We start from the raw sequence: 12,027 nt of genomic DNA on the forward strand, positions 1-12,027 counted from the left end.
ATAGTATTACCCTCTGCATGTTTTTCACTGCTTTTTCACCTTTTATCTGCTTCACTAAAATTTCTGGATGACTGAATACTTCAGGAAAAGCAATCTATCGATGACACAAAACTGGGAAGAGTGGCTGACACACCAGAAGGCTGTGCTGCCATACAGGGAGTCCTGGACAGGCTGGAGAGTTGGGTGGAGAGGAAACTAATGAAGTTCAACAAGCACAAGTGTAGGGTCCTGCACGTGGGGAGGAATAACCCCATGCACCAGTACAGGTTAGGGGCTGACCTGCTGTAAAGCATCTCTGCAGAGAGGAACCTGGGAGTCCTGGTGGACAAGGTGACTACAAGCCAGCAATGTGCCCCTGTGGTCAAGGCGGCCAATGGTCTCCTGGGGTGCATTAAAGAGTGTGGCCAGCAGGTTGAGGGAGGTCATCCTCCCACTCTACTCTGCCCTGGTGAGGTCACAGCTGGAGTACTGTGTCCAGTTCTGGGTTCCCCAGTTCGAGAAAGACAGGGAACTGCTGGAAAGAGTCCAGCAGAGAGCTATGAAGATGATCAAGGGAATGAAGCACTTCTCTTAACTATGAAAGGCTGAGAGACCTGGGTCTGTTTAGCCTGGAGAAGAGAAGACTGAGAGGGGATCTCGTCAATGCTTATAAATATCTAAAGTGCGGGTGTCAAGAGGATGGGGCCAGGCTCTTTTCAGTGGTGCCCAGTGACAGGACAAGGGGCAATGGACACAAACCGAAACATGGGAAATTCCATCTGAACACGAGGAAAAGCTTCTTTACCCTGAGGGTGGCAGAGCACTGGCACAGGCTGCCCCAAGAGGGTGTGGAGTCTCCTTCTCTGGAGATATTCAAAACCCGCCTGGATGTGTTCTTGTCCATCCTGCTCTAGGTGAACCTGCTTTGGCAGAGGGTTGAACTAAATGATCTCTGAAGGTCCCTCTCAACCCCTACCATTCTGTGATTCTGTGATACTTGGCTACCTATAAAGATTCTGTACTTTAACTGTGGGAACCTAAGAATGAAAGCACTTGCCTAAGTTTAGCCTCCTTTCCATTCTTGGTTACTGAATACTTGGGCACTAATGCCCCACTCCCATTTTCACAGCAGAACATCAGTATCTTGGTACCAAATTGTTTTAACAGCCTTAAGACCATGACCTGTTTTACTGTAAGGACTGAGAGAAATTAATCACGCAGCTGATGAAGTTGTTCTTCAGATGCAGTTTTTCAGCATGCAATTCATATTATCATTAAACTTCCGAACAGGAACACCTTATGAGTTCTTTGTGAATGTTTTTCTGAAGACCGTACTTTGTTGGTAATCAAAAGAAAAAAGAAGAAATGTCAGTTAGAGAAATTAAATCATGACAGACTCAGCTTTCTTTCTGTTAGCAGTATGACAAGGATCTAAGTGGAAATTATAATTCTGTCCCATGTGGTAATTTATGCAAATGCTGCTTTGAGAAAGAAGGCTGAAAGAACACCTTTGATCTTTATTTAGTGCAGAATCTGAGGTAATACATAACAAACCATGCAATATGGTCAGCAAGGTCTACATTACCTTAACAAGAAAAAATGACACTCCGTAGGTCCGCAGGGAACGGGCTAGCTTCACATACTTCACTTTGGCTTCTATTTCAGTCATCTCACCACAGTTTTTGTGCTCCTGTAATGAGAGTTCAGTATCACTTAGGCAGAAACTATGCTTTCTGGAAACAAACAAACAAACAAACAAAAAAGGGTATAGCTTTTATCTGTTTAAGGATGCTTAGTTAATAATCATTACAATTAAGAGTATTTGAAAAAATACTGTCTAGAAACGTTAGCAAGAATGTATCCTGTAATTATTGGAGAACATGAACAAACCTGTGCAAATGGAACACTCCTCTTTCACCATCATCCATTCTACCTGTGCCTCAGATCAAGCACATTTAAATTACTTCTGAAACAGTTTAAAATTCTATGTATTGCTGCTATTTGACACCATGAGGTTTCATACAATTAATGCCTCTTTTCTTGGCTTTTTAAAATCAGTTAGAAGTCCCAGCACTCATATGTTTTTTTCAGGAACAAACTATTCCTGCTTTGTGCCCCAAACTTCTGATTCATGAAAGCCTCACATCTTGTAGTTGACCATTTCTCATCTCTTGTAGGTATTTCCAATGGGATCTTTTTGCCAGTTGCACCATTATCCACAATTTTTTCATCACATGAAAAGAATATCAGAGGTAAAAAAACAGCAATGATTTTCCTAAATAGTTCATCCTGAAATACTCATCTAGGTGCGTCTTCTAACTCAATTTCTATTTATTATTTAAACAATTTGCTCATTAGTGAACATTATTACCTGCAAGTAATGACAACTACCAATACTACCTATCCAAACTTCATATCAGCATGTGCTCTCCTACCCCAGACTGTTCTGCTGAAAATCCTATCCCAATGTCCTGCTATTTAAATACTGCTTGTGGGACTCCCTGTCACGCCCCATCTTCCCCCTCACATCCTTCTGAACTGCTGGTTGCCACCTCTTTCATGCTGACTGATGGCAGCAGAGGGAGCACCAGGAACATGGGAAACACTTTCCTGCTCCAGTAAGCTACCATCTTGACAATGTTCCACGGAGGAGCACTGGGAAGAACAACTGCAACTCCGAAAACCCTTTTGCATCCCGAGGACATAGACCAATCATATCTGTCAAGTTCAGCACAGAGAACACAACCAGGATCCCAAAAAGAGCAAGGAGCCCAAATGGAGTCATTGCAGATGGAATATTTGGTGAAAATCACCTGCCAAACTCAGTAATTTTATGACTTGGGGAAAGAGCTGATTTTTTTCAAGACAGCTTGCTTATTCTACCTTGCTGTTGTATCTTTGTCCAGCACCAGTGCTCTCACTGATGAGCTTCTTGTCAATACACTGAAGTATGTAATGACCGAAACTACTCATAGATCTTATTTGACAAATTACATACTATGAATAGCATGACAGTGATACTCAGAGGTGAATGAAACTTCTTTTGCTTAAACTGCAACATCACTGCCACATGCTAAAGGTACACACAAAAGTGTCAGACACCCTCATCTACAAGGAGGTAGCACAAGCTCCAGGTAGAACATTACTGACTTACAGAATTCCTAGAGTAGGAGTCTAACAGACATAGGAAAGTATGTGACATATTCCTGTGACTTGTCTCCCAAGTTGAGATCACAGATCACTGGTATATCCTTCCAGAAACTGTATGACTTTATTTCAGCTGTTGATCTCAGAATTTTTTCAACTCACATTGTATTGACAAACTTGCATTTCAGCACAGACATTTTGTGCATCTATAGTACTCAAACTCTGAGACCACTTCCAACAGTATCAGTACATTTAATACTCAACTGCCTCAGTCTTTCACAACTGTGCAATTCCCAGACACATCACTGAACTCAAGCATTAGCTAGTACTCCACACTGCTTGAAGTTCACGCTTGAATAATGAAGGCATGAAATTCAAACTGATTTTCCTCAATGTGCTTCTATTTTAGTACAAATACACATCCTTACATTTCAATGCAAATGAGAAAAAGGTCTTAAGAATATTGAATATTCACTCTCTGCCCTTCAACAAAGTACACTGAATAATCATCAGGGAAGAAAAAAGGATCAGGACAATAAATCTACTGAAGAAAGAAAAGAAAAGCTCTCAGATCCTTTACACTAGATTTTCTGATAGTTACATAATTCAAGTACACACAGAATATACACGTGTAAAAGCTCGTATTTTTCTAATAAAGGAAGTGAAACTATAGTAGGTTTTTCAGCCTCACAATTACCTGAAATATTCTCTTTTCAGCCCCTCTTTGTTTGGTATATTCTTTAGGCAGGAATTCTTTTAGGCTAGAAAAAAAAAAAAAACAAAAACAAACAATTCCATAGTTAATGGTGCCTTCTAGAGGAGGGATGCTTTCCATACTCCTTTATTGGCATTAAGTCCCCCAAGCTTCCTAAAACGGGCATAAAATACCCAAGCAATGAAACAAAACTCTGGGTAGGTAGGGTGAGAGCAAGAGGATACCTGGCATAATTAAAAAAACCACTTAAGTTACATCCCCATGTAACACCTCTTCAAAAGTAAATAATAGCTGGGACACTTTCCATTCTTAAACCATATGATGTGTCTCAGCAGCTCAGAGGGGTTCACATCTAAATCCAATCACAGTCATTGTAATCTGGGGGAAGAAAGGGGACATCAAAGCTTGAGCCAGCTCTGTGTCTGAGTTCAGAAACTGCTATTACTTTCCAGTAGCACTTTGATTTACTGACATGCAGGACCAAGTTCTTCATTTGTGTCTTCCAAGAAATGTTAGAAAACTAATATTTCACTGAAAAACTGAAAGGCCATTTAAGTGGACACTTAATACCAGTCACTATCTCAAAAACAAAGTTATAAATAACCAGTCCTAACTTCTGTAGCACAGACATTAAGGGCCTCAGAATACAAAATAAACTAAGCAAGTTCAGCCTCCATGACAGAGTTTAGTCAGAAAGAATCTTTAAACACCTCACCCATACTTCCTTGCTGTCTAATAAAATAAACCCTTTACCTCAGCCAAAAATCACCCCAACTTGAAGACAGATGAACATCATGCTTTAACCAACATCAGTTCTTTTCCAGATTGCACCTTCCCATCTGGAACAGTCTACTCTGATAAAACTATGTCGTATATTCAGCAGTTCATTTTCAGCCTGAAGAAACTCCCACAGTTCAAAAAATCAGTTCCTAGGGACATCCCCCCGCCCCTGCTTTGGAGTATTAAGAATCACAGGAAAAGTATGACTGGAGAATCTCCTCCTCATTTTGATTTATTCAGTAAGCAAGTACAATGAACAGAAAGCTACAGCTACCTACAATCATGGCAACTTACAAGTTTTGAGAAGGATGGATTTGTTCTGGGGGGTTTTTTTGGGGGGATGGGGGTTTGTGGGTTTTGGGGTTTTTTTTGTTTGTTTTTATTGTTGTAGTGTGCTTTTTTGTTGTTGCTTTTAGACACAAAAGCCTGCCATTGCAGACAATAAACAAAATAACTCAAAAGACCATAAAGCTGCAGCAATATAAATCTAAGTAAGAATAACTGTCCTCGCTAACCTTCCTCCCAATGCTCCAGCAGCTACATCTCACTAAAACATGATAATGAAATCTCTTCTCAGGACTTATTTCCTAAGACATATCATGGGGTGGGGAAGGCTGGAGAGCCAAATTAATTTTGTAGATAAAGACTGAATACAGCTTATTATCCTAAAATGATGGTGCCTTTATTCTGAAACAACTAGTGCTTTTATACAGAATTTCATAGGTTCAAACCAGTTTGGTTACATTCACTTCCAAAGCAAATGAAAAACTAAAAACAAATCAAAACAAAAAAATCAAAACCCCAAACCCAAGTTAAACCCAGTTTAATTCTGGAAATGGACTTATATAGAAAAACAATAGTTTTTCCAATTCTCATCTTCTATTAACTAGTTTTCTCAGCTATCTGTATGTAGATAAACTATCAAGACCATTACATTTTTAAGCATGTCTACTTGTTAACTAATGTGCACTTCATGAAGACATTGCTGAGCAAAGATTATTTGGAGCTTCTGAAGCAGCAGGAGTTAAGAAAACAACTTTGCACTTTGTCCACTAAGCACTAACTGGTGTACTCTTGCACATGTAGCTGGCAGTTAGATCAGATGCTTTTTTCTTGTAGCACCTTCCATTATTTTTCAATAAACAGACAAGTAATCACCTTAACTGAAAGGGTGAAATGCTACTTGTAAAACAGACTGAAATCATTTTAATGCTACAAATAATCAAGATATTGTCTCTATGATGCAACCAACAATAGTTTCACTTTATTCAGCAGCCTGTTCAAAGGAGTTAGCAGAAACACCTGGAAATATTATCATTTATCCTTCTTTAATCACACATCACTACAATGGACGATGAACTCAGTTAAAAAAAAAATTAATAATAAGCAATGTTTATTTAACTTAATTTACTGTTTGTTCCTACAGTTCTTAAAAAAAAAAATACATGAGTGCCAACATATTAATTGTTTTTCATTAGCATGAAGGTATATCCAGTATTCTTGAAAGAAAGTTTAGGACAGTAAAACAAGCTAGATGAAGGAACTGAACTCATTGGTCACCAAGTGTGCTTGGAAAGAAAAAGCAGAGGTGGGCAGTTTTAGCTGCTCCTTTCCTACCCACACATGAAGAGTATGAGTTCTTTCTTAACTATTCTCTTGGCAAATTTAAACGCAGTGTACCTCTGTAGGTGCAATGCAAAACTTCAGCTGTATGAGGAAGGGCGTGAAGAGGGACTATTTGCAATTTGATAGTTTAAGAGCTTTCACACAATTTACTTTGGCATGAGCTTCAAGGAAATTCCAACAACCAATTCCAAAGTGTTAACAAGATGCAGGCAATAATCTTCATCTGTGCCAAGAATCATTTATCAATGACCAAAAAAAAGATACAAAAGATCTCTCTATAGAAACATACTGCAGACATGGCAAACTAAACTAAGTTGTTTCAAAAGAATGCTATGACATAGCAATACTATTCTGTTACATGCTGTTTTCTGTATGAGCTGACAGATTCTGCTTAAGGGAATCTGTAGCATGTTCAGCTTTCAGTGGTGAGTAAATGGACACCTCTCAAATGTATCTCACATACTGAGCTGCAGCATACAGTTTACATAAAACATAACTACTTTCATACCTGAAAAGAATCAGTGTTCATCCACCAAACAGTAGGAAATAGTTGGATGAAACTTTAAAAAAGCTTGATATTTTTCAAGAAAATAAAACCTAAAAAGTTTTTGTGAAAGGATGAGAAATGAATTTTCAGAAAAAAAAATAAACAAGCATTTATCTACAGTATTTACATGTATTGTTCACAATGAGTCAGGAATGCTTGTCTTCTTCAGACTTACAAAACAAAAGCATGAGGTTTCACAAAAGGCTGTTACGAAGGGTATGTGCAGCCAAATGCATGCAACACTAAATCATAAACATGTACACTTGAAATTAGAAGGCAATGACTAGGGACTTACAGTTCTGGAGCAGGCTCCTCTACAGAGGGCAAAAAGATAACTACTTCTAAATCAGAAATCCTTAATTTTATGAAACTGATTATACACCAGGACAGTGAGCAATTACACTTAGTGACCTGCAAGGCTTGATCCTAACACAGTCAAAGCCCATTTAAATGAAAATAAAACAATAGTAGAGAAAATTCCATGAAGAATATAACAAGGTTCTAAACTTTGGAATTCTGGTTCTAAATGATTTCCACTGGTGTAATGTTCTCTTTCTAACACATGGTTCAGTTACTTATACCTTTCATTTCTACCAGGATTAAAAAAAAAAAAAAAGAGATAATACACTTTATACCATGATGACTTTATTCTGTGATGGACTTCAAACTATTTAGCAAGCCAGAAGTTTCAGTTCACCATAAAATACGGTTACTATATGGGAGCTTAAAAAAAGAAAAAAGTAGTATCTTTATACTGAAAAGCAGAACACCTAGAAAAACATAGAAAAATTTAAGGAACTGAACTGCAAAAACTGATGGTTAAGTTTGTGGGGAATTATTGCTTTAAAAATGAAAACCAACTATTGCTGGGAACCCCTGATTCTTGGAATCATTACCATGACACAACATTAGACTGTCAAGAGGTAATACCCTAATGGTGTGCTGTAGGAATACTCTTGAGTGAGTGAAGGGAGAAGGGAAGAATAAGTAGACAATAGACAAACCCCAAAGGAAGATCGTTGTGTAACTGGTCACAATTCCAGGGAATAAGAACCAGAAGTACACTGGAGCTATTACACTGTAACCCCATAATTCTCCAAGACATCAGCAGCTCTATTAGGAAAGGTTCATGGGCCAATCAGTAGCAGACAAATAAACAATACTAAGAAAAGCTAATTATTAATTGGAACCGAAGGATGTTTGTTCACATGGTTTGTTTGCATAACTGAACTGCTACTTCAGGAGAATCTTTCAGGAGTGAAGTGTTTCAAACAACCAATGTTGTAGCATTGCATGCTCCAACGCAAACCACCATTTTAAAGCAACTCCCTGAGATACAGTAAATACCAGACTCAGGCTCACAAAGGCACCGAGTCAGAGTCAGCATTGAGCACTAGGCCAGTGGAACGGGACAGAAACCAAATATGCACCCATTCTTTTATGCATCCCATTAAAGTATCTGTGAGCCTCGTGCATAGGCAAGGCTTGATGGACTGCGCAGTACATAGCTTTCTTTTGCTTTCTTACGTCCTCTTCCTCTGACTCCAGTCCTTGGTTAATTCTGTTGCAGGCAAACCATCAGAAAACCAAAATCGGTAGAAAAACGGGACATCTAAATTTCACTCAAACTAAACTTGCTCTGCTGATAGCAGTAAAGTAAGTATAACAATAAAGGTTAATGGATGTGTCACTTGTAAGCAGGACTCCCGTCCATGCCTGAAACAAAGAGCACAATTCTAGATCTCCATTCATACAATGCCCTGAGAGGGTGAATCTCAACAACTGATTAATGCCCCTAAAAAGCTTGGAAAATTTAGCCTCTACACACAGCAATATTAACTTTTTTCAAATGACAAAGCATCTTTCCATTCACGTACTTTCCTAGCAAGTCAAACATCTGTGATACATACTGACGTATGCTTAATTCACACATGGCATTACTAAATGCAGGCAGAAGTAGACTTCTAAGGAAGAACAAAATCCCAGTTCTCCCACATTACCAGGTGGTAGGAGAATCCATCTGCATACTTAACTGGCACCCTGGGGGAAGCTGGTGCCCTGTGCTGCCTCATAAGCCACTGCCAAAGGTTCCCTCTCATCAGTTGTGTTGCCAATTTGTGCAATAAGGCTCCTTTCATGGAGAGATTGCTACAGAAAACATACTCAACCTGATTACCTCTGCTTAGAGTAATACAATGCATTTAGTCTGTGACAACTGCACATTAGTTACACCTGAGGTCACCCAAATTTAAAAGTTAGAAGTGTTTACTCTAAAAATCCAGGTTTGTGTTTGTGTTCTACATGAGGTCCAAACTGGATCTGTGCTTGAAAGCCTCCAAACTCACAGGCCTTCTCAAAGGAGACAGGATGGGAACCATTCAGAATGTCATCACGAGCCTACAGGAGGTAAACAAAGACATGTCAGGGACATCCAAAGTAACTATTACATCTCTGAAATTCCTTGAAAGCTTGAACACAGCCCAAGAATCCAGTAACAGGCTTTTCCATCTGAATATCTTTATTATTCCATTCTGGATGTATTTATGACTAATAAAATAAACAAAGAGCTAGATTGTTATCTGGTAAATATCTATGGACACTTATCAAAACCACAATTGTAACAACTTTCATCATAAAGAAGACTTGACACCCCATTTCCTGCTGTATGTGTATATAAAATACAACTTATGTATACGCACATGTACGTACACATATATATACACACAGATCTATATATGTGTGTACATACACACATGTAAAAGCTTTTATCTCACCACATTGTAATAGCAGGGAAAATGATCTGCATGACTAGTAAGCAAAAACCAGATTACCATTATAGAAAAGGCAATGGGAGAAGGCAAACTACTTTACTTCCTTTTTTTTAAATTTAGTGGTCTTACAAGATGATGGATGTTACAGCTCTGGCAATAGAAAGCTCATCTATCTCTAGACAAAACAGTGACAGGGCTGTATCAACACGTACTGTCATAACAGTAGCCTGAAAGAAATATATAAGTGGCAGGAGAACAGCTCAGTGTGATACAGTCTTCTAAAATACTTGAAAAATCTAATGTAGTTTTACAAGCAATGCCATCTTTATCTTCTGCCTCAAAGTTTAAAAATGTAATTTAGAGCAATTCCATTTGAATCAGCTGCAACCGTAACAATTGAACATTCCATTAAATTGACAAATTTATTTATTTATTACTTTTAAAAAACCACAACTTTAACCAAGAGTTTAAAAGCCTGTTTTTTTTCCAGTCTGCATTATAGGCAACTTCACTAAAGCCTTCAGTTAAATTTAAATAGTATCTTCTGCATAAAACTCTTAGCTTTGCCCAGTTATGTATAGTATTTGGGGAACCTGCCTAGCTGGACTCCTGTGATATTACATGATATTGCCCATTTTGAACAGGAAGCCTGCCTGCCTGCCTTGTGTACTGTCTGGGAAGAAATTTGGAAGGTGAGAAGCAGAAAGCTGGTTGCAAGACTGACCTGAGATTCCATATTACAGAGAAAGCATCACCTATAGAAGAGAGTGGGGAGAAGAACTAAAAAGAACAACTTAAAAGATGAAAGACATTCATGAATTTTAAGGAAACCAGGACAAGGACATGAAAGTCAATGTATTTTTGGTTGAATGTCCATTATTATTGGGTTGAAAATATTTGATTAAAAGAATCAGCAAAGCCTCTGTACTATCACATGTTCTTGGAGGGACAGACAAAAAAAGTAAAATCAAAGCACATCCAGAACTGGAATTCTAGAAGATGGAGTATTTCGGCAACAGAATTTTTCTTATTAACCTACACAGGTTTCCTCAGACAAGGTAGAACCCGTACTTCCAGTCAACACACTGTACCTGAACATAAAGCAAATTAAGCTGAACAGGATCTCTTGAATCTACGTTCTGGTCTGAATAAAAGAACTTTCGTCTCAACAGTAGTGTTTCATTTTCATCGACGCCTTGTTCTCTAAATGTTCGGCTATGATCTAGCCAATTTACTGTAACAGAACCACAGACAGGCACATTGTTAAATACCCAGTGTTGCCAGTGTTCATAGCTGTTGTGAAAATCATGTGATAATGGCCATTTCCATTGGAGGGGGAAATTCAGAAAAAAATGTTGCTTTCATTTCTGTTTCTAGTCATCAGTGTTGACGGTTGCTACAAATTAGAATTGAACAGCAGCACTACTAAGAAACAAGAATCTACTATAGCATAAAACACCACTAATATTGTTGAAGAAACAACTATAGTAACATTTTAATACTAGATTTAAATCTTCAAAGCTTCATTGCAAAATTACTTGAAAGTTTATCGCACTTTCCCCCTAAAGCTGATTGTTCTATTTAGTTTTCTTATCCCTGAATACCATTTTAAACCATCTTCCTGCCAGTCACAGTTAATCTTAGAAAAAATGGTTCTCATGACTTTAAGCATAAGACAAATCAAACGCTGTCCTAGTTCTTTAGTGAACTCCATTTACACTTAACATTTATACCTTCAAAGACAAAACTACTTTTTGATGGCTTTCAGTTGGCATCAATATTTAAATATCCCACTTTCACGAAGGGGAGAAAATAGCCATTATGCAAATGACCATTTAACACTTAAGTTACAACTCCCCTACCAAAAAAGGTAACAAAAAACACTTCAAAAGATCCGCTAACTCTCATAGATAGATGCAACAACTTGTCCATTTAACCGATTTTTAAAATACTCAGTAGCAGATGACATTATGCATAAACAGATGGAAGGTACAGGTAGGGATCAACCGAGACACACTGAAGAATCTAAGAATGCATTCCTCTCTGGTTTTCTTGCACTATCCCATGGAAAGCTAGTAATCAAAGAATTATCCTGGAATACATTACTCACAATCATCATCTGTATGAAGCTTTGCCTTTAGTTTTTCCATTTTTCTTTCATCACGCAACAACGTCCTGTCTTTCTTAAGTGTTCCTGTACTCTCCTCTTTCTTCTCTTCGATGCTCTCCTGGATTAAGGAATATTCCTCATAATTTGTTATTCCTGGAATTATAAATAAATCCAGTGTTTGTAACAAAGATTTAATACATTTTAGGATGTGTGAAATATTCTTCTCCGTATATTAAAACACCAATGGTTAATTTCAAGTACAGTAAAGACATTCCAGATGAAATGCTAAAACAGTGTATGGGGAAGGAGATCCCAAGAATAATCTACAACTTCCGCATTCAAGACTTCTCTC

The 12,027-nt window shown here is 38.0% G+C and overlaps 1 protein-coding gene across 2 annotated transcripts in view; it reads right to left on the minus strand.

Moving 5' to 3' along the window:
• Positions 1-12,027, minus strand: part of TLN2 (talin 2) — a 186,820-nt gene that overhangs the window by 96,783 nt on the left and 78,010 nt on the right. For both annotated transcript variants that reach the window (XM_063345539.1, XM_063345538.1), the window contains 5 exons: positions 11,676-11,828; positions 10,657-10,799; positions 9,064-9,191; positions 3,824-3,887; positions 1,565-1,669 (listed from right to left, as the gene is read on the minus strand). In XM_063345539.1, coding sequence (XP_063201609.1) covers positions 1,565-1,669; positions 3,824-3,887; positions 9,064-9,191; positions 10,657-10,799; positions 11,676-11,828 — 593 coding nt within the window. The remainder of the gene's footprint in view (positions 1-1,564; positions 1,670-3,823; positions 3,888-9,063; positions 9,192-10,656; positions 10,800-11,675; positions 11,829-12,027) is intronic.

The sequence above is a fragment of the Chroicocephalus ridibundus genome, chromosome 9, assembly GCF_963924245.1.
Source record: "Chroicocephalus ridibundus chromosome 9, bChrRid1.1, whole genome shotgun sequence".
Classification (NCBI taxonomy): domain Eukaryota; kingdom Metazoa; phylum Chordata; class Aves; order Charadriiformes; family Laridae; genus Chroicocephalus; species Chroicocephalus ridibundus.